This window comes from Micromys minutus, assembly GCF_963924665.1.
Source record: "Micromys minutus genome assembly, chromosome: 30".
Classification (NCBI taxonomy): domain Eukaryota; kingdom Metazoa; phylum Chordata; class Mammalia; order Rodentia; family Muridae; genus Micromys; species Micromys minutus.
Window position 1 is genome coordinate 14,089,682 of NC_137965.1, and position 23,324 is coordinate 14,113,005.

Consider the following 23,324-nt stretch of genomic DNA (forward strand, 5'->3'; position numbering starts at 1 on the left):
AGCAACTGTACATATTCTAGGGGAATTGAATAGGTGCTCAAAACCACTCATATCCATTTCTATTGTTAATCTAATTAACACATCCTCATCACCTGACAGACTTAATGACTTTTGTCTAGCCCAATGCTTCCCACTCTTCCTAATGCTGTGACCCTTTAATACAGTTCCTCATGTTGTGGTGACCCCCAACCATAAAATTATTTTCATTGCTACTTCATAACTGTAATTTTTGCTACCTTTATGAATCTTAATGTAAATATGCATTTTCCGATGGTCTTAGGCAACCCCTGTGAAAGGGTTGTTTGACCCTGTCAGAGGTCATGACTATGTACAACGTGAGTTTTAATGTTGCTTAGTAACTGCAGCAAGTACTGAAGTTTTAAAGAAATACTTACACATCACAGTCTTCCTGTTTCCAAAGTCCACCCTCTAAAGGCATTACCTAATAAAATCCACTTGGGCACTAAGCAATATATCGGTGCAGATGGGCACGCTGAAGATGTGCGCTAGTTGTGAGAAGGCCCATGCTGGGCTCCTGGTGGGATCCCCATCCCTTGAGGGCCTGCCCTGACCTGCTCGTTTGTCTGTGTATTTTAGCCAAGAAGAATGAACAGTGTTGCCCAGTGTCCAGGTGAGCAAGAGGGTAAAGACAGACATCGTGAACTGGAGAGCAGGGACCTAAGAAGTGAGCCAAAGCTGAGGTGAAGGCGAAGTCCCTCAAGTGCATTCTGGGTAAATACTGGATGGAGCAGAAGCAAGTAGTGGGTGCTGGGAAGAGGATGACACAGAGAGCCCTTGGTCAAAGGGATTCTACCCATAAGACTAAAACCTGTTTTGAGTGTTTACCACCTTGGCTATTTTCTGTTTTCTCAGCTCTTTAGAAGATATTTGGAGAAATGGGGCAAGGAAAAAAAAATAGAAACACAAATGGTGAGATCAGTGCAGTCAAGGAAGTGGAGTTGGGTAGTCAAGCATTTCATAAAACATACATAAAAGCAATTTATGACAGGAAGCTAGAGGCCATTTATATATCAGGTAATCCAGTGTTTGCTACACACAAGCAGGTTCTATTAAGTTAAAAGTCAAGCAAAAAAATAAACTAATAGTTTTAATACTTAAATGCTAAGAATGTAAGGCAATATTGCAGGACAATATTTCTACTTGCTAATTTATCTTTTTGTTTCCTTTCACGGGGGGTAATGTTAAGATGCAATACATTTGTTACCTGAAGGTTGTCGACCTGAACTTGGACAGCTTCGGAGGAACCTGTGAGCAGACGGAATCGGGACAGAGAGTATCTGGCCTCCATGAGGTGACTGTTGATCTCATCAAAGGTTGCTTTGTGATTGCTCCATTGGCCAAGGACTGATGTCAGCTGTATCCTTAACTGTCCAACCTTTGGGAGAGAAGAACACGCATCATGACAACATATAACTTAGTACGATGGAACAGAAAAATGTTAATCTCTAACATTCTTCACTGGACTTCTAGGAACTGAAAACAACAGGGAGGTACAGGCCGTTGTGTGTTGCCTAATGTGGGTGTTGGGAACTGAACCTGGGCCCTCTGGAAAACACTAAGAGTTCCTAACTGCTAAGCCACCTCTCTACTTCCAAAGGACTAACTTTAAATTTTTAACAGTGTATATTCTTAGACCAAGCAATGAATGGGTTTCAGTGAAAACTGTGCACAAGCCCATAATGTATCTTGATAGTACTGACACCCCCCCCTGCCCTTCCTGTATGTACCTTCTAGACCCTCTTCCCTCCCCAAATAGTCTCCTTTCGAATTCCATCACATAAATGCATGTATACAAAATGTAGATTTCACACACAAAACCCAGACAAATGAAAAGCACCATCTTTGAGTCTGGCTTAGTTTTTCTTAATATGATTACCTCCTGTTTCCCATTCATCCACTTTATTTGCAATGGCAATTTTTAGGAATGAATAAACTAGAAAATGCATGATACACTTTTTTTATTACACTCATCTGTTGACAGGCACCTAGGTTGAATCCATAACTTAGGTATTGTGGATGTGCGGCAGTAAAAAAAAAAAAAAAAAAAAAAAGAGAAGAAGACATGCAAATGTCTACGTAGCATGTTGGATTGGATCCCAAAGACAACACTTCTGCGCATGCTCCTTCTCTGTTCTCATTGGCACCAGAGGAAACTGTACTTCAGTCTCCAGCATTCAAAAGCATAAGGCTTTGGATTTCTGCATGTCGCTCCTAATCTAAACATAGTCCTTTGAACACAAAGTACAGGGGTGGAGGGGTGATTAAGGGAAGAGCTCCTGGGAATTAATGTGCATTTGCTTTCTCTGCTTCTTTTTCCCCCGTCAAACTAAAGGGAAAAAAGTGTTGAAATCTATTGGGATAATAGCTGATGGGCCTCAGGACAAAGAAAGAGCCCCCTCAGGTGTAAGGTCCAGGCCACAGGTGCCGGCAGATGCAGGGCTGTCCTAAAGAGCCACAAAATAGATCTGAAGGCAAGGCCAGGTGACCAGCAGTCTTGCATGGCCAGCTTCTTCTCTGCATCGATGATTATGTTTCACAAAGCAGTATTTCAGTGACAGAAATGCCTCATTGATGACAATATGGTAGGTTGTTCCCAGGCCTTTGTGGTGATTTATAGAAATGCATAAAATAAAGTAGATTTAAAGCCATGTCAAAGATAATCTGGGGCTAAAGTGCAAAGCTGCTCTGGAGAAGAGCCTGTGATGATAGGAGTTATCTGACATTTCTGTGCAAACACAGTTCTGTCCCTTGACAATATCTACTCCCCACAGCCCATACTCATCTTCCCACAGCATGTCCCTTTTCTTTCCCAAAATAATACCTTTTCTATGTTCATGATGTGTGTGTATGTAATTGCATGTATGTGTATATGTATGCACATGTATGATCCATGTGTGTGAGTGTGCATGCCTGTGTGTGTATAGTAACATGCATATGAGAATGTGTTTGTGTGTGTGTGTATGCACATGCACATGTGCGTGCATCTGTCTGTTTACTCCTCAGCTCCAGTTTAAAAGGTGTGGATAACTAAGCAGTCAGATACCAGTGTGTCAGGGATCAACCAACGTGACCTTACAAAGAAAGACACAGTGCACATTGTAGCACCTACTGGAAGATACAACACAACATACTCTAGAGTCCGTTACCAAAAGTCTTTGTAGGGATTACATTTTACTGACATAGGCTGAGGCATATGAGGAGGAGAAGCTATAATACATTGGGAGGAGGGAGCAGACAATCAGAGTTTCTGAGTGCAGGGCATGCCTACGGGGCTCAGGAGAGGAGTGAGACCAGGTCTAAGCAAAAAGACCTTGCAGGGTAGTAGCAGAAGACAGAGTCAGAGAGACAGTGGAAAGCCTGGTTAGCACCCAGTTCTTGTTTCTTTTCTTTTCTTTTCTTTTCTTTTCTTTTCTTTTCTTTTTAATGAGAGCAAAAGCAATTGCAGGATTTTCAACATGGCGATATTAGGGTATGAGATTTCATTCTGACTGGCTCTTCTGAGATGGGGACTGCCAAAGAGATCGTGGAAATCATCCAAGCAAGAAATGAAAGGGACATAAATCAGAATGCTTGCTACAGAGGTGGGTTGGAGTCTGTCTGTTCTGAGAGTGTATCTGCTAACATTTTCTGTTGAGCTCGGTGTGAGTGTTAGAGAAAGAAAGGGAAAAGTGGCTTTGAAGGCTGCCTGCACAACCAGTTGGCATGGCAGTTTCTGGTAACTGAGTGGGTTTGTGGGGGAAAACTGTGCTTTACCTGAGGCATAGGAGTTTGAAATGCCCTTTGGTGACCCAAGAAGATATCTTTACTAATCTCAGGTATCTCTCTCTGTCTCTAGAATTCAGGGAGAAACTAAGTGTGTAGACAGTCTTACTGGAGAATAACTGTGCCTAGAAGGTTCCCTGTGACTATGAGGATGGGCACAATTAAGAGAATGGTGTTTGTGACACTGTTTATTACAGGAAACACTAGAAACTGAAAGATGTTGATGAAACAAACACAACATTACCAAGAGGTAATGCACAGATTTGATAATTAATCTGCTCGGTGGCTTTTCAGAGACCCGGGAGTTGAGTCCTCAGGGGCGGGCTTACCATGCAGTCCAAACTGGCCCAGGTCTGCCTGAGTTCCCGAAGTGTGCTCACGACACTGACAGAGACCTCCTCCTTCTTGTGCTGAATCAATGCAAGTCCTTTCTGCTCAATTTTCTCTACCTCCTTTTCTTTTGCTTTAATCAAATCTTCCAGTTCCTGAAAGATTAAAAAAATATATAGAGTTATTTTAAATTGTTCTATTACGGAACTCTGGGGTGCACTGAAATTGAGTCATTATAGTTTCGTGTACTAAAACCTCATACTCATCCAAAAAGATGACCATTCTCAAAAGAGGGTCTGTACAATGATATTTCTTCCTATACTTAAATGTTAAAAAAGAGAGAGTCTTTTATCCATAGTAAATTAGCATACCCTGAAAAATATAAAAACTGGTTATCTCACAGATAAAGAAATGTCATTATATATCTTTTTCAAAAAGCTGTAAGGAAAGAAATACATATCCAAAATTGCAACGTGATTATATTCTTAAACCCAAACATGCCATTTTTCTAAAAATCACATGGCCTAGCCTGCGACAGATGGCACCTGAGATTCAGACATGGTCTTGCTGTTCTTTGGCTGTGTCGCTCTGGGAAAGTGAGAAACTTTTAGAAAGTCTCAATTTCTTCAAATGGGAAAGATAGAAAAGAATAAGTATTATCTTCTTCTCTCTCTGATTCTATGTGACTCTGAAAGGCTACAGGCTTCTTCATATCTTTAATCCTCATTTTCTTTGGAAGGTGCTTTTGTAACTGTTAGAATAAAATGTTCACAAAAGAAAAGCAAGATGGCCAAAAGGCTCAGAGCTCATCTTGAAACCATACATTATAGAAGGTCTGAAATGATGGCTCTGCACTTAGGAGCACTGGATATTCTTCCAGGGGACCTGGGTTCAACTCTCAGCACCCACATGGTGATTCACAACAGTCTGAAACTCCTTATCTTATGTCCTACTCACATCTGATGCCGTCTCTTGCCTTCAATAATAGCACCAGGCATGCACATGGAGTATAGATAAACACACAAGCAAAATGCTCAGACACATGTTTTAAAAGTTTATTTACCCAGCAAGCCCCAGGAATCCACTTGGGCTTTTATGTGGATGCTGAGGACCCAAACCTGGGTCCTTAACGCTTCTACAGCAAACTATTTGCCAGCTCAAAGATTCAAATATGGATTTAAAAAACTGTAGTTGGGTAGCTGTTGGTAAAGTGTTTATTTATTGTGCTTCTTTTGAAATTATTATTTTCTTAATTTTTGTTTCTGCGGATGTTCAACATTTTTCTTTTTAAGATATCAAGCATACCATATTGACCTTGAACTCACCATGTAACCACAGATAACATATCTTTTTGGTCCTTCCGGGCTCTACTTCCTAAACTCTGGGATTACAGACTAGCACCACAGTTCCAATGTATGAGGTACTGGGAATCAAATTTAGGGCTTTGTGCATGCTAAGAAAATACTTGTTCAACTGACCTCCACTCCCAGCCCTCAAATGCTCCCCCCTTTTGATTTCACTTACAAAATAGGGCTGTATATATCTTATATATCTTATGCTTGTCCCAAAATAATAACATTAAAATAAATACATATTATTTAAGCTGTCAAAACTAGCAACATCCTATTCAGTTACTTGGTAATCTGCCAGGTTGTCAAGAGATTTTAAATCCTGAATTATCATGGAGCTAATTGCCATAGTGCATTAATCAGAAATTCATTTATTTATTAGCTTAAAGGAACGATTTCTGCTTTATGTCATTCTCTCATTTCTACTTTTTGTCGCCATTTTGACAGCTTTGATAATCCCTGAACAGAACCTAACGATTACTTAGGTACCAGTTTCTTTATTCAGTATAGAAGACACAATTAACTTTATGTTTTAAGATATTTCTGAGTCTTGCTTAAGGAATGAGTAACCATGTGTTATCATCTCAATTCATATTTAATGTGCAGTAGTGCAGTATATCATTTGTTTTATTTATACAATATATATATATTTACTTATATTTTAGTATATAATAGGGACCCACAGCAATCCTCCCCATTAGATCCTAAAATTTAACCAACAGAAGTAAATATATCTTCATTCATCCACAGTGCTAAACCCTCTCAGAAAGCTATACTACACGGATGAGGCATGGCTGACACATCTCGTAAGAGCTGCTTGCACCTGGGCATATGTGTGTGTAACAGTGAAACCTAGGAGTGAACCAGAATCGCAATATATTTCTGTGTAAAGTAAAGGTGTGTTTGCCTGTCCTTTCAATTTTTCTAAATGTTCTGGTTCTGATCAATGGAGGCAAAGGCCAATCCTAATATTTCTGTAGTACTAAATTATTCTCGACTTGGATTAACTCACAACTACCAGTTTTGGTATTGCATTCACTCAATAAATCACCTCTAAAAGAGACTGGAAAAGTAGTCAAGGTTTTTAAAACACAAAACCTGAATCCAGCCAGACGCTGATCTAAGGACACTGGCTACAATTTCATGCTCTGGGCCAAAGGAACAACTTCTCAAAAATGACAATAAATTTTATCAAGGTTTATAAGACTTGCCAATTAGGACTGCCGGTTAGGATATTGTGATTTATATATGATGTCCCGAAAATAAGTGTGTGGGCTCCTTGCTGGTGTTTTAGTTTTGAAAGAGATGGCTTTTCCTTTAAAATCATGAGTTGGCATAATTATAGAGTTCTTCAAACTACAATGCATGCTTTGTCTCTGTCATTGCCTCAAGTGACCCTCTGGGAGCCTAAGGCTTATGTCCCGTGAGAAATAAAATATGGCTGAACTTTAAGTAGTATCTTTAAGGCATCGATTTAAAAAAAGACATCTATAGGACTAGAAAAAGACTACTAAATAGAAAGGGGGGAAAAACTAGTGAGAAAGAGAGGATGGGGTTGGAGAGATGGCTCCATCATTAGGAATGAGTTCTGCTGTTCCAGAGGGACTGGAGTTCAGTTCTCAGCACTCATCATCCACGTGAGGCAGCTCCAAAGCTCTTGTGACTCTGGGTCAGGGGATGCAATGCCCTCGTCCGTCCACGCAGGCACGCACGCACACAGGCATGCACATGCACAAGTCTTCAAAGGAAGAGAAAACAAGAGACTAAAGGACAGACAAACAAAGGTACAAGAAGAATGTGGAGACAGACTCAAACCCTAAGAAGAATGCCAATGAGCAACCTGTCAGTAAAGTGACCCTGACCAGGAGATGGAGAAGCACTCGTCTCGTTCACATTAACGTTTAGGGGTTGCCTTTTAAAATTAATGGAAATATTTCAACTTCAAGGACTCAGCAAAACTATCACTTTTCAACCTTAAAAGCGAATTTTTTGAAATGCTGGCTTACTTCTCAGACTTTAGAATTTATGGCCTAAATTGGAAACATCTCCGGCCTCCAAGCAGACACAAAGCCCAGTGAAAGCAGATGATGCGCATGTTTGGGTTCCAGTCCTTCTTACACCCATCTTCTGATGGGAGGCATTCAAACAAAATGTTGTTTAAAAGTTTTTCCTCACTGAACACAGTGGGCATACCCCTGTAATCCCAGCACTTAGGAGGCAGAGACAAAAGAATCAGGAGTTCAAGGCTAGCCTTGCCTACATACTGAGTTTGGAAGCAAACGTGAACTACAAGAAAATCTCTCTGAAAAAAAAAAAAAAAAAAAAAAAAAAGAACAAACAGAAACCTATTAATTTCAGACAGGTCCAAATCCAAAACCACACTGTTCTTGGACCACTATTTGGCCTTCCTTTTCTGAACTGTGGGGTCTTAAAGATAAGGTCCCCATTACGTGCAATCTAAATGGAAATCAGGCTCCTTAAAAGGGAAATTATTACTGTTTGAAATGTAAAGATAGAAAAGCGAGATTTGAAGGAAGGAGCTTCCAGTAGGGGAACTTCTCCCGGGAGCCTTGTTCTTATGAGACACCTGGAGAACAGAGGTATATACAGGTTCCTTCCAAAGAAGAGACAGAGATGGCTGGTCACATAGAACAAATTTATTTAATTGTATTTACTTATTGTTTTGAAAGTCTCGGGTAGCCCAGGCTGGCCTTGATATCTTTATGTAGCCAAGGATGACCCTGAATTTCTAAGAATACAGGCACGCATTATCATAGCTGGCTTCAGGGTTCTAAGGATCAAATCCAGGTTGTGATTTTAAAGTAATTATTACTATAGTCTTAGCTGTTAGAACATTTCCTGGGAGTACTGAAGAATCCCCAAGGAAATGCTGAAATACTATGTCACTGGCAACCTGCCTGAACTCCAGATTTTCATCACTAATGGGGTGAACAGCCAGTATGAGCTTTCTGCTGTGACATAGCAGAAATATTGTCACCTATGAAATACCTGTGCCTGGGTAGAACAGGATGCGAACAAAGACTCCATGGTAATACCAAGTGATGGAACATTTTAAGGCAGTGGCCAGGACATAACATGGTTTAACTAGTTGACAACATCAAAGTACACATGAGGCCCTAAAGAACTCTTAGAAGCAAATGGAGTCCACAGGAGCTGCATCTTATTGAATATATTGGATGAAGCATTTAAAAGATAGCTAAGGGAAATCCAGGCTGATCTCTATGAATTCAAGGCCAGCCTAGTCTACCTAGGAAATTCCAGGCCAGTCTGGGACTGCACAGTGAGCCCTTGTCTGAAACTATATATAAATAAAAAATACAACAGAGAGGGTCTGATGATTATGAACTTAGCATAAAAATAACATGAAGAAATGGTTAATTTTTGAGTTCTATTATGGTGATGTAAACTATGTCTCAAAGATTATGTGAACAGTGTATAGGGACAAAGGAATACTGTGTGGGGTGTTGACTGACATCGTGTGTGTGGTTGCACAAGTATGTGCGTAGGTGTGTGTTTGAGGGTTGGAAGTTATTATCCAGTTTCTTTTTGACTTTCCTCAATCTTATATACCCAGTCTTGTCTCTCACTTGAATCCAGAGGCTGCTGATTCAACTACTCTAGCTAAGCAGCTCGCTCTGGAGACCCCTGACTCCATCTCCTGAGGGCTAGCCATCACAGTCAACCTGATTTGACATGGGTCCTGGGAAACCCATCCGGATCCCCACATTGGCACAGTGAGTACTTTACCTTGTGAGCTATGTCTTCAGTCCCTACAGTGACATCTTTTAAGAAAAAAAAAATGTGGGCAAATGTATAGATCTATGGAATACCTTGGTAGGTATTAGGTCTTGTGATCAGTGTATGGGATTCAAGCATCTTTACCTACTTATGTGTATATCTGATCCTTTCTGCAATCTCAAAACTTTTAAAACGGGTGATGAAGACTTAATAAAATTGGGAGGGAACAAACCAAACCAAACAACCAAAAAAAAAAAAAAAAAAAAAAAAAAAAAACCTAGCAAGTCATTATGGTACATAACTGTACTCTTAGTACCAAGAAGGCTGAGGCTGGAGCGTTCCGGGTTTATAATCAGCACTGGCTACATAGTAAGATTCAACTTCAATGTCGAATAAACAACAACGTCAAAACTACCAGGTCAGCTTGTGTCATGAAAAGCATGCATTGGTAGGTGCAGTTATTACAGAGTTAGCTCAGAACCCGGGGAACCAGTGACCCCTGCGCACGGGCCTGAGGGTGCGAGGCCCTGAGAGGCTCCACCCAGATGCATTACCTGACAGTCCTTCAGTGCATTCTGAACAGAATTCTGATCACCAATTTGATGCAGCTCCTTCAGCTTCCCCTCCTGGTTTGCAAACCAAGCTTTCAGGGACTGTACGCTGTTTTCATACTCTGACCAGGACGCCAGCAAGCCCTCCAACATCTGGATCTAAACAGACAGAAGGATGCAAACTTCAAAGTTTCTGCTTGAAAAGCCGATCACTGGCACAAAAAAATCACTCACTACAATTTCCATATGAGCTAAGAGTTCTTGGGAAGCCGCGGGGGTGTGAAAAGATTATATACTAAAGGGGCATCACATGCTTGCATGAAAATGGCCTTACAAAGCCCTGAGTGGTAAAATTAAAATGTGAAAATGAAATTCTTCCAATACAGCCAGGTGCGTCTATAAATTCAGAAAACGAGGCTTATCAACAAATATCAGTTGATGGCTGTTGTAGGTAAAGAAGAAAGCAAAAGGAAGAGTAATGAAGAGGCATCTTTTTAAAAAACGACTCTGAAATGTACGGGAGGGGGGGCTTCCGGAGAGAACAAAGGGGACTGAGGGTGTCCATAGCTAGGTCACCTTCAGGAGACTATGGGAAGGTCCCTTGGGCTTCGTCTAGAGCCACCACTTGAGCAATGGTTTCCTGCCAGCCTTAGCCTGCTCTCGGGATCCTCATCAGGATCAGGGCAGGCTCCCCCGCTCACCTTCTCACCCACTCGACCTTGCAAGAGCTGCCAACTTTTATTCATCGCTCCAAGCTGCTCGGCAAAATCCGTCTTGTCGCTGCGCTTGCTCTCCACGTCCTGGCTACTGATCTGGAGCACCGACTGGTTCACAAAGTCCGCCGTCAGCTGTTTGCAGTTCAGGTCTATCTTGAAACCCTGGAAGGGAGGCAAGAGACTCAGATGAGAGGCTTCCCTGTGTCACAGAGGCTTAGCCTGTTTCCAGGAGTTGGAAAGCCTTGATCCCGTGACTTCACTCACTTGACACCATCTGTGCCTCTTTACATGACTTGCTATGTTAGGGGCTCAAGTATGTATTCATGTATGTTCATGAAATTACACAAGGGGCTGGAGACATGCCTTAGAGGTTAAGAGCACTGGCTGTTCTTCTAAAGGTCTGAGTTCAATTCCCAGCAACCACATGGTGGCTCACAGTCATCTGCAATGGGATCTGATGCCCTCTTCTGGCACACAGGTGCACGTGCAGGCAGAATGCTGCGTATGTAATAAACATATACATCTTAAAAAATAAATTAAAATTACACAAATATAAATAGTAGATATAATATAAATAGCATTTGTATGATATGTCGAAATTGGTGAATAATTGTGTTTTTAATGTGTTACAGTTTGAGTGTGTAATGTCCTCCATAGGTCCAGGATTTTGGGCACTTTGTCCCCTGTTCTGGATGTTCTCTGGGAAGGTTATTGGACATTTAAAAAAGCAGAGGCTGACTGGAGGGCCTAGAGGAAGTATATAACCAGGGTCAGGCTGTGCGGCTTCATACATGGCCCCATTTTCTGTGCCCTGCCTCACCCCTTCTGCATGCAGATGGAATGAGTTTGGCCAGTCTCAAACTCCTTTTGCCAGGCCTTTTCCTCTGTTACAAACTTTATCCCCACTGGAATTATTAGCCAGGATGAACCCTTTCTTTCCTAAGATCCTATAGTCAGGATATGTCAGCAAGATAAAAGTATCTAGCACACTAGCACCCTGCCTCGGTATTTAATCTCTTCACGAGCTTGCTTTTGACTGTCTCTGCCGGTTTATTTCGTGGGGAATATCCATCCATTTGAAGCCCTGGTTTGAGTTTCTGAGCTCCTTCCAATGAACGTCTAAGAGGCCAAAAATGAAAACCTCAAAGTGTCCTTTACCTTGTATTTCTGAAGGTATTCATGAATTGCCTTGTGACCGATGGCATTTCTTATGTCCTCTTCATCCTTCAGGATGACACTTTCCATGAGCGAGATCCAACTCATGACCTCAGAAATAGCATGGCGGGAAGGCAGCTTGTCCATCTGGAGCTGTGAAAGAGGGGACAGGATGAGTTCAAAACATTAAGGTTCAGATGTGACTCCTGTTAACACAGTTGTCCTCAACCTTCCTAACCCTGTAACCCTTTAATACAGTTCCTCAGGTGGTGGTGACCCTCTTCTATTTCTCCTGTCATTTTACCACTGTTATGGATTTTAATGGAAATATCTGTGTTTTCCAATAGTCTAACACTATTTGTTGTTTGACATGCCCCTCCCCCCAAAGAGGTCATGACCTAGAGTGAGACCAGCTGTGTTAACTAAAGAACTCAATGCAGATTTCTATTAACACATCAGGAGAACTAAAACCTCAGGCAAACCCAATAAGACAAGACACCTAATGCTTACTCGGCATCTCAAACCATAAATATTAACTAATTAATCAAAACACCAGCAAGAAAACATATTCTTCCTTTACAGCTAGTTTTATGAGTTTGGGGCGGGGGGAACTTAACTACAAGCCACTCAACAGATGTGTTTTGTTGGGTATCTTGTAAAATATCTGCACATTGTGAGAAAAAAAAAAAAAAAAAAGGAGGAAAACACCACACAGAAGGCACGCCATCTTGTCCTCTGCTCTCTGGCACTCTGACTTTACCCCTGGAAGCCAATCTCAGAATTCTGAACCTTACTTCATATGCCAAACAGTTGTGCCCACCATGAGCACAGTGACTTGCAGAAACAAAGCCATCATTTAAATACGGATAAATATGGTCATGCCTATAGGCCCCAGCTGTTTCAGAAGCTGAAGCAAGAGGATCACCACAAACTCAAAGCCACCAGGGGCTACAAGATTGAGACCCTGTCTCCAAATATATATAAAATTAAATAATAGGACCTAATTCTATGAGGCTCTGAAAGGAGAGAAAGATGGGACTTCTCCACTTTTCTACACAAATACAGCCATTGAAGAGAAACAGCGTATGTATTAAAACATCTCTCATACCTGGTTCACGGTGATGAATGTTAAAGAGACAATAAATGAAACTGTTCTAGAGTTCCAGGAAAGAGAGTCATGAGCTGAAAAGCAGTGCCTCATGTGGTACCCCAAATACAATGGAGGACCCACAAAGTTATGATAGACTAAGGCGCCTGCGCTGATCCCTTGGTTTGTGGTAAGTATGCATGGCCGTTTGAACAATGGCAAAATGGACCAAGCACCTACTTACAGAACCTTCTGTAACTGGTACGTGACTGTTCTTATATTGAGTAAAACCCAGTTTCTTCCTTGAATGTCAGATGACAGGTCTTTTAGAGATGTTATAGATCTTCACAATTGTACCAGGTGCCTAGATTTGCCCCATGAAATGTAAGTTTAAACAGGGTCAACATTTTCAAATCAAGTTTCTAACACACACACACACACACACACACACACACACACACACAGAAAGAGAGAGACAGAGAGAGACAGGGAGAGAGAGACAGAGAGAGAGAGGAGAGACAGAGACACACACAGACAGGCAGACAGACCGACAGAAAGACAGACAGACAGAGAGACTGCTTTAGGAAGAAACATCATCCGAAGAGGGATTTGTAGAAATGGTTCAGTTTTAATACACGCTGCAACAGCAGAGAGAAAAGACAAGTTCTTAGATAACCCTAATTTGCACTTCTATGCTGGAAACCAACTGTTACAGAGTAAGCCAGCCCTCTCTGGGTACCTGATGGAGCTTCTCCTGCACAACAGGGATGCCTGTCAGTAGGTCACTCCACTGGCTGTCCATGCGGGACAGCTCCGCACGCAGGGCAGCTGTGTCCACCTTCTTTAATCGAAGAAGCTGATTTCCTGTACTTGTGACTGATGACTTTAGGAAAGATTTGGCATCTACTTCTTTAGAGAACTCCTTTAAAAAAAAAAAAAAAAAAGTCACAAGGTTCAATTTAGCAATGACTAGCCAGAGCTTTTCCTTTAAGGACAGAGAGCAATCTAGAGTACAGACCGATTACTTCCATACATCAAGGGCTCTGTCACGTGGAGGTCTCTGGGGACAATCGAAGGTGCTACACCTTCACATTCAAGCTAACCCATCACCTGAAAGGCAACCTAGCGCCTTAGCATCAGCACTAGATACAAAGTCAACCTCAAAACTACCCACAGCATTTTGCCTTCTTTTCTGTGTTTGTTAACAGCTGGCCTCCTCTATACTGATCCATGAGCCCGGCTGGAGAAGCAAAAAGAGATGCAAATGCCTCAAGTCCTCAGACTTACCAGGAAAGCACTGAGATGATCCCGGACCATTTCCAGTTCTTGTGGGACCGTCACAGACTGCTCAGTCCAAAACGCCAGCCTGTCCTTTGCGGATTGGAGCCAGTGGATTAGATCGGAAGCTTCACTTTGGTACCTGTAAGCACATTAAAGAGCTGGTGAAGGAAATATTCCGTGTCTGTTGTCAGTTAAAACAAGAACCTCAAAAGACTTGGGGGAAAAATGTGTACAAGATTGGTACCTTTTCTTTTAATATTTATAGCTTAAGTCAGTTCTGGGTTGCGGCGCCCCTACTGCTAAGCTGAAAAATACGAATGTCTTTCCCCTTGCATTGATGCCATTGGGAAATATTGGGTCATGTTTGAAAATAAAGGTGTTTGAGATAAAAGTGATAAATAAATAGTACTTTGTTCGAAAAAACATTCAAATAACTGCCTTCTTTGAATATTTCTGTTAGTGCAACATATTGCCCCAGGGATGTGTGTTGAAGGCATGGTCCCCAGTTGCTGGGCACTATGTGGAAAAGTGTTGGAAACCTAGAAGAATTAGAGTGAAGACTATCAAGAGAAGGAGGTCAGACAGAGCTATCCTTGAAGCATGCCATGTCTCTGACATGTGCGCACAGGGGTACATGCTTGCACACTTGCGCGTGTGCGCACACACACCATTCCTGGCAGCTATAAGGTGACCTGTCTCTTTGTCATCTGTTCTTGCCACTACACTATTCTTTTTGTTCTAGAACCTAAAACAATAGACTGGGTGTACCTTGGTCTGAAACCTCTGAAAAGTGTACCAAGAGAAATATTCCTTCTAGTAAATTGTTTGCCCCACCTGTCACTCATAGCAATGACAATCTAACATAACATGGGCCTTGAGAAGAAAAGCCTTACTCAGCACTTCCCCTGTCTCTAAAGCTTTGCAGCAACTGGACAAGGAAGTGAAGGGAAAGCTTGGCGTGAGCTGCATTGGACACTGTTCTCCTTGCCGGTTTTAACAAGAGTCCCCCATCAGGACCCTCTGTTTGTCTTCACTCTCGAAACCACGCCACTGTCTAAATAGGCAGATCTCTCCCAAGCCCACTGTCTACTAGTCTTAGTTTTACGCCGCAGAACTTATCAAAACACGTACCAAACACTCATCCTATTACCTGGTCCAGTGTTTCAGTATGGTCTCCAGTCTGTGAAGTTCCTTGGACACTTTGCTTGTATTGCTGAGCCAGCGCTCTCCCAGCTGATTTAGCTGACTTTCAAGCTCCGAACAGTTGACAGACATCAAAAGTCGCTTCCCGTCATCTATCGCTTGGTACAGTTTGGGCTGGTACTCATTAAGGCTGGATTTTAAATGCTGAAACAGTCGATGACATTGGGTTAAGAGTTTGACTTAGTGCAGCTTTTGCCACGGAGCATTAAAATTCCTCTATAATGTTGGTATTATCTGTTCCCACACGTAAACTAACTTCACCTCTGTGGCTCTGAAAACTTGGAAACATAATTATGAAAATATGGATGTTCCCTTTTTAGTTTGTTGGGAACTTTGGATGTGTTGATAGCCGCTTAGCTGAAATACCACTAAAAGTCATCCATCTAAACTACAAAAAGAAAATGCTTGGTAGAGGTTTGGTGAAAGCACATTGAAAGGTTGAGATCATTAGTTCCAAAAGTGCTTTCTATTTGTCATCTATAATCTATTGTCAACCTTCCATTATCTATTACCTGTGTATCTATCATCCAAATCTACCATCTGTGTCTACACTATCACATAGCTGTCTATTATAAATCATCTATATGTGTCTATAGTTTATCTCTATCATCTACCAATCATCTGTCTGTTGGTCAGTCTGTCATATTTATCAATCTGTCGTCTATGTCTACTATCTATCTATCTATCTGTCTGTCTGTCCGTCCATCCGTCCGTTCGTCCGTCCTTCTATCTACCTGTCTATCTATCTATAAGCTATCATCTCTAGCATCTCTCTAGCATCTACATTATCTATGCATATATATGTGTGAGTTTAGGTATGAACTATATCTCTCACCTATGTATCATCTATCTATGTACCTATCATCCACCATCTATCTGTCTATTATCTATTTTACAGAACTAAGAACCTACTTCATGGCAACAGACCAAGAAGTTTTGTTTTTATTTAAATAAGAAATTCTAATTAAATCCAAGGGGTTATACATACACACAAAAGGCATGAAACCGGGAGGAACCCTTGTGAGTAACAAGGTTTTAGCCTTAAATAGGAGATAAGAGAGGGCACGTGGGGCTGGGGCTAAAACTCACCGTATAATATATGAGAAACCATCAAATAATAATAAAACACATCTACACTATGAACAATACAGACACAGTCTCTGTGCACCCACGAATTTCAGCAAATTTAAAGAAAAGTAAAGGATTGAACAAAGTTTATCTAAACTTGTTTAAATTCTGTTAAAAGTTATTGGCAAGTTTCTAAAGGGAACACTGTTATTCATGGTGTCACCCAGACACCCTTGGAGTCCAGACCTGGTAGAGACTTGTCCTTTCCACAAGTCTGTCCTCGCTCTCCTCTACCAGGCCCACACTTGGGATGCTGCTTTCTATCACCTCCAGCTGTCTGCTGAGCTCCTGGCGATTCTCCTCCAGATGGGACCACATCTGCAAACACAACAGTCATGAATAGAATCCCAGCCCTAGGGAGGCTGGCGAGAAGATCCCAGAAGTTCAAAAACAGCCTGGGCTGTTAGTAACAATGGGCCTCAGAAAAAGAAAACAAGACCAAGCAAACAACTGACAAAAAGAGGAGCATTCCCCCATGTCTGCAAAATCTGTACTTTGGAGATAATCTGCTTTAAGGAATGCCAGGATTGTTTAGCTGGTGTTTGTTTGGGGATACAGATGATGGATCTAAAGCAAGTGACACAAGGGTGGCCCTTAAAAGTGTGCAGCCCCATCCCTTTCTCAATGTGTGTGTGTGTGTATGTGTGTATGTGTATGTATATGTGTGTATGTGTGTGTATGTGTGTATGTGTTTATGTGTGTATGTGTGTATGAGTGTGTGTGTGTATGTGTGTAAGAGGTCATGAAATTACAAGATGGGGAGGGGAGTAGTTCAGGGGACAGAAATGATATAAATATAGTATTTGTATATAAAAATCTCAAGAACTAAAACAAAATTAAATTTAAAAAAAAGAGAAAGGAGATACAACATAACTCCTAAAACTTTTAAGGAAAATAAGAAGATTAATGGAACTGGGCCAGTTTAGAGCAACTGAACTAATTATTAACCAAAGGAAGGGACCAATCTGCCAGCAATTTACCCAGCATTCTGTGGCTAATTACTTAGCCTCTATGGACTACCTATTTGGTATTCAGGGTCATGTATTTGTGCTCTGAACCTAGGGTATTAGCTTGCAGACTCTTTCTATAATAAACCACATAGTAAATATTTTCAGCTTTGTGGATCATTTTGTATATATTGCACATGGTCTTATCAGCCCATTGGATGAAGGCAGTTGGAGATTAACAATCAAATTAAACTTTTATACCCAAATAACTTTACATAAAACAGGCTACATTTGGCCCAGGGGCCAACTCCTGTTCCACAGTCTGGGCCCTGCTAATAAACGGCATCATTTTTTCCCCTGATTATTTATAAGATCTGGTATTTAAAAGGCTGCTTGGGTCCCTGTAGAGAGACATCATTCTGCATTCTGAAGTCTGTTCTTGTTCCCTCATTGGACCACAGTCTCATTGAGGGCAGTCCTGGGAATCTGGTGGCAATTTGATAGATGTTGGATGAATACATACTCTATTTCTTTACTTACAATGAATGAGCAGGTGCAAGTGACCAGAACGAGGGATAGGGATTTCTTGGGCAGAAGAGCAAATTCCTAAAGGGGACTAAGAACAGTGCTTATGGTGGCTGTAATCTTGAACTTTTATTTCATTATTTTGCTTCAGAGTTTCCAGGCTGCTGCTGTTTTGCTTTTTAATGTTTAATGACATGTATATGAATGCATATATTCACATGGGTTCAGGGTGCCCACAGAACAGTCATGGGTCTCCCAAATGTGGCCCTTCGGAACCAAACTCATGTTCTCTAGAAGAACAACAAGTGCTCTCTTCTTAACTGCTGAGCCATCTTTCCAGCCTCCTGGGTAGTTATTTTACAACAAATGAATCTTCATAGTTTTGCTCTAAGATCATAAAGCTTTGTTCCCAGGCTGTCCTCTGGCTTCTAGACTGCAGTGGCAGTTCTCACCACAAGAATAACTGTACAGATAAAGCCAGGGGTATGCATTTTTCATATTTGATGTTCCTAATTAGGATTTTTGGCGTGAAGCTCAAGTCTGCAAGCATCTTCACACATACTCTCTAAGGCTGGAATTCGTCCAGCTGACTCACGCTACAATGTATCGCATGCGGAATATAAAGAGAAACCCACCACCCAAGACCATAGGGAAATACAATTCAAAATGAGGGGGCCCAAGAAGCTCCGTTTTGCAGAAAGATGCTGACTTGGGCGGGCTCACCTCTAGGATGTACTCAAGCTCCACCCCTCTCTTGTGAGCCTGCTTCAACACAGCTGAGGCTTGAGCCATGCGGTCCTCGTGGAACTGAGTTTCCTTCACAGCTGCAAAGCCAATGATCTTCCGGAAGAGTATTTCAGTCAAAATCATATGTGATTCCAGGCCCTGGAAGTATTCCTGTAAGTTTTGTCAGACAGAAGGAGGTGAGCATCTCATCTGGACCTAAGCACTAGATAAGAACTCTTTCAACAGGGAGCTAGCTGATGGAACACAGTTCACACAAAGGCTGTATCATTCCGCCCACTCCTCCATCCTGGCTCACCCTGCTCAACCACCATCTTACCAGGCACTGAGTGCCTCCTACGGGGGTTCCTGCCAAGTCTAGGCTCTGAGCTCCTAGCTGGCCTTCCCTATTGACCCCACTCAAGTGCAGATGGCTCATCAATCTGCTATAGGCACAAGTCTCTGAGACAAACTCTGTTATCTGTGACTAGTTGATAAAGGAGAGTTCCCTGCTGACATCCTATGCATAGGGACACTGACATCAGTGGCACAGTCATTAGCCATCCTGCCACACTGCTGGCCTCCCATGTCCCTTGGATATAACAGTCCCCTCATCTTCTTCTTCAGATCTTCACACCCTCTGTCTTGATGCAATCTCTTCTTCTTCCATGCCTGGGCTTAGACCTACACATTCCAGCTCACAGACTATTTCTGTGCCTTGCTTGTGAGAGATTAGGCATACAATAACTTGTTACCAATGATTTTTAATTTCCCTTGTATTTTACTTCCTTGCAATGGGATTGGAACCCCTGCATAAACTTATACATTTTAGACACTATCTTTTATATACATAGATCCTAGAAGGTGGATATAAGCCTCATTCTACCCCAGTTCTTAAGCCCAGGACCATGGATGAAACTGAAGGACTAGGAATTGATAACAGCAGCTGACACTGAGTTCTTCTTATTATAAACTCTTTAGCCAACGTGTGCCATCCTTATGACAGTTCTGAAGGTCTGTGAAATACTTTGATCTGTCATTTTACAAGTAAACACACAGGGCCATTCAGTCTATGTAGCTAGCACAAGGTCATCCAGTTAAGTAGGGCAAAGTTGAGGTTTTAATTCCTATCATATGACTGTAACTTTGCTCCCCACCAAAGCTGTAGAGGTCTCCCACAAAACACAGACTGGACAGTAGAGGGTAGATTGATCATCACCAGCATCATAATTGATTCGTTGTACCAGGAATCAAGATTGGTGCCCAAGAACATTAGGCAACCACTCTACCCATGAGGTAAACGAGCAGCTGATGTTCTTTTATCGTCTGTTCTCAGATAAAAATCTCATGTATTCACTCCTGTTCAACTTGCTATTTAGCCCAGGTAGGCCTTGAACTTGAAATCACCCCTGCTTCCACCTTGCAAGAAGCTGGGATTACAAAACAAACCTGTGACATCAAGCCCAGCTTAACATCATTATGTTTAACCAATCACCAATTGATGAAATGATTGCATGGCTGGAAAAGACCAGCCAAGCCAAACGTGCACTGGGAGTCAAGCCTGCTTTCAACACAAGCTTACCTCCCACTCTGGCCTTGGCAGCATTTCCCATGACCAAAGGGTCCCCTGTGCAGCCCAAGTGGCAGCTGGGGCCTACTCCCTTAAAACTTTTTCCGAACTGAGCATCTTTTCCCTGTTATTCTATTGCTCCTTGATCCCAGTCTCCCTTCTGGAATAATTCAGAGTGATCTTTTATTGCTACGGTCAGATTTGAGAAAAAACAGCTGCAAACTTTAAAGCAATGTTTTCATGGCCAAATGATAAGGCTTTTAATAAATCATACAACTCTTCAGACAGAAAACCTCTGGGGAAAAAATAGCAAAATAGTATAGCTCCCCCCCCCCCCACAATTCAAAAATAATAACCCACCAGAGAGCCACACAACAGTAGAATGTTAATCACTTAAAACTCAATGAGACTGTTTGCTTTTCTTCTGGGAATTCCCATAGCCTGGGAGGCTGAGTTTGTGGCCTGGTAAATGTTACATAGCCATTGCTAAAAATGTGTTATGTTAGGTGTGTGTGTGTGTGTGTGTGTGTGTGTGTGTGTGTGTGTGTGTGTGACTATATGTTTGTGTGTTAAACATGTATTTATTACTAAAGAGTAACAAGCCTGAGCTTCATTTGGAAAGAGACTGACAAAGCAATCTCGGGGTTCCCAAGCCTGATTGCGTGGTAAAAGTTCTTGTCATGCCCAGGAAACTCTCTGAGGCCAACAGCAACAACAGGAGAATGTGCTTGAGGGCCAGGAGATCTGAATGACGCAAGTAGCACACACCAAAGTGGACTGGGCAGCCCTGTATTCCCAGACTTGAGTGACTATGGCAGGACTGTGAGGGGGAGAGGGAGAACACTGAGAGCCAGGTGGTTAAGAGTCCCTAACAAATACAAGGGGGAAACTGAGTAAGAATGTAGCGATTGATAGGAACCATTGGTGGAGCTTTTACATTTCACATGCATGATGTCTTGGGAGCCATGCCCAGGAGCACATAAACTTAAGCTTAGTTGCATATACCTTTAATTCCAGATCGCAAGAGGTGGTGAAGGCAGGAGGATCAGAAGTTCAAGGTCACCTTCAGCTATACAATGGGTTTGAGGCCAGCCTGAGGTACATGAAACCCTGTCTTAGAAAGAAAGAAAGAAAGAAAGAAAGGAAGGAAGGAAGGAAGGAAGGAAGGAAGGAAGGAAGGAAGGAAGGAAAAGAACAAAAGAGCCTGAGTCCCTCTAATGAAAGGCTTTCAGTTTCTCCTTGATTAAAGTTCATATATGGTGAGAGTGGGGTTAATATCCATGGAGAACTGATAAGTAAAATTACTGATGAAATTACTTATCTGTAATTTCAAAAATTATAAAAATGCCCCTTTGCCATTTTTCTTTACTCCAGATGCCAAGGGATTTGAACAGATGCCTATAGACAACTTAGAAGTGTCATTCTACAAGTATAGCTCATAAAAAGCAGGCATATTCAGTTGGAGATACCAAAGCACTCTACATAAGGGTTTGCGAATGTACTATTTCCCGGTCTCTGCTCACCTTGTGCTTGCTGAGCAGTTGCTGGACTTCTTCTTTGGAGGTTACAATGACCTTCTGGTCCCCTGCCATCTTCTCCTGCCCAGTGTCCAGCAGGTCCACCAGATCTTGCAGAGCCTTATCATACTGACTTTTGAGTGCAAGGTTCTGGTTGAGGCTGCTCCTCCGGGAGCTGATGGTCACCAGCAGCTCATCATACATGTCCTGAGGCAGAGGCACCAACACTAGTCTCAACCGCAAAGTCACAGTACCGATCCCATCACCAGCCCAATATCCAACCAAGGTCACGTCTCCCCCCAATGAATCTTGCAGGGAGTCTCTGGGTGGAAGCAAGCTGCCTGTATTTCTTATGAGCCTTCCTGGGAAATATCTCAAACAGGAAAAGAGACACTCTGGTCATCTCTCTTTCTCTCTGCATCTCCTAATACACGTGCCTGGGGCCATGGCTTTCCTGGAGCTTGGTCCTTGGTTAATTCAAGCTCTGTTGTTCATCTTGCTTGGCAATCTTACATATTCCCTTTTGTTTTAAATTTGATTGTTCTCTTAATAACGAAGTCATAAATCATAGAATCACTAAAGAACAACTGAATTCACAAAGATTTAACAATGGGGTATCTCTAGAGAAGGGCAAAGGAAGTGAATAACATAATGCGAAAAGAACCATTTGGGCAAAAGTAAGATTACAGTCTTATGCCAAATATTAGATACAATTTGTATTTATATTTATACAATTTTATTTATACAATTTATATTTATTAAAGAGTAAAAATATAGGGTTGACAGAGCACTTACTTAACTAACATGCATAGGGCTTTGGTTTTGATCTCTAGCACATTCAAAAAGCTTAACGGTTTCAAGATTCTAAGCAAAAAGCAAAGAAGGGGGAGAGGGAAAGGGAGAGGAGTGGGGGGAGAGAAAAAAATCTCAGCTTTTAACAGCATTGGCTGCTCTACCAAAGGCTCCAACATCCCGTTGGTGGCTCACAACCAAACACAACTCTGAGGAGATCTAACATTCTCTTCTGACTTCTGTGGTACCAGGCACACACATGGTGCCCAGACATACACATAACCTAAATATTCATACCCATAAAAGTTAAAATAAATAAGATGCCAAGCAATCTAAAACAAAGTATTTCCTAGAAATGACTCATGAGGCAGCATCCTGTCTTCTTTGGCTGTTGGTCATCTATGATGTGATTTGGGGTTAAGCTGCTGAACAAAAATGTCCCCAAGATGAAGAGAGATGTCACAGAGGGAAAACCTGATTCTTATGGTTATCACGATCTTAATATTTATTTAATCTTATAATAAATGAACAGAGAAACTCTCACATTTCTGATGGCTAAATAGTATCAGATCACAGATGGCCCTTTAAACAGTGAACGACAAAAAAACAAAATAACCCACAAAAACAAACAAACAAACAAAAAACTTGGGGCATTAGTGTGAAGAGCAAAACATTTAGTCTTAAAACAACTGGTTCCGCCAAATGTGGTGAAGTAAACAACTCTTTGATCTGGGAAGATGCTTTAGGAGATGGTGAGACAGCAAACAGAATTTACTGGAGGCATACGGATCTGATTAATGCGTCATACTGAGGTGGGACAGCCAAAGCTGTTCAATGTGGAAAAGTTCAACTCGAATGCTCATTATTTACGGCTATGACGATTGACTCTTACACCTGACGCTGAAGCA

At 41.8% G+C, this 23,324-nt stretch overlaps 1 protein-coding gene across 9 annotated transcripts in view; it reads right to left on the reverse strand.

Annotated features, from left to right (window-relative positions):
• The window catches only part of SYNE1 (spectrin repeat containing nuclear envelope protein 1), a gene marked incomplete at its 5' end in the record, with an annotated part of 433,140 nt that overhangs the window by 83,599 nt on the left and 326,217 nt on the right, over positions 1-23,324 (reverse strand). For all 9 annotated transcript variants that reach the window (XM_080941779.1, XM_080941780.1, XM_080941776.1 and 6 more), the window contains 11 exons: positions 1,226-1,396; positions 4,113-4,268; positions 9,776-9,931; positions 10,474-10,650; positions 11,647-11,796; positions 13,470-13,652; positions 14,018-14,150; positions 15,162-15,358; positions 16,529-16,660; positions 18,538-18,711; positions 21,631-21,831. In XM_080941779.1, the coding sequence (XP_080797905.1) occupies positions 1,226-1,396; positions 4,113-4,268; positions 9,776-9,931; positions 10,474-10,650; positions 11,647-11,796; positions 13,470-13,652; positions 14,018-14,150; positions 15,162-15,358; positions 16,529-16,660; positions 18,538-18,711; positions 21,631-21,831 (1,830 nt within the window). The remainder of the gene's footprint in view (positions 1-1,225; positions 1,397-4,112; positions 4,269-9,775; positions 9,932-10,473; positions 10,651-11,646; positions 11,797-13,469; positions 13,653-14,017; positions 14,151-15,161; positions 15,359-16,528; positions 16,661-18,537; positions 18,712-21,630; positions 21,832-23,324) is intronic.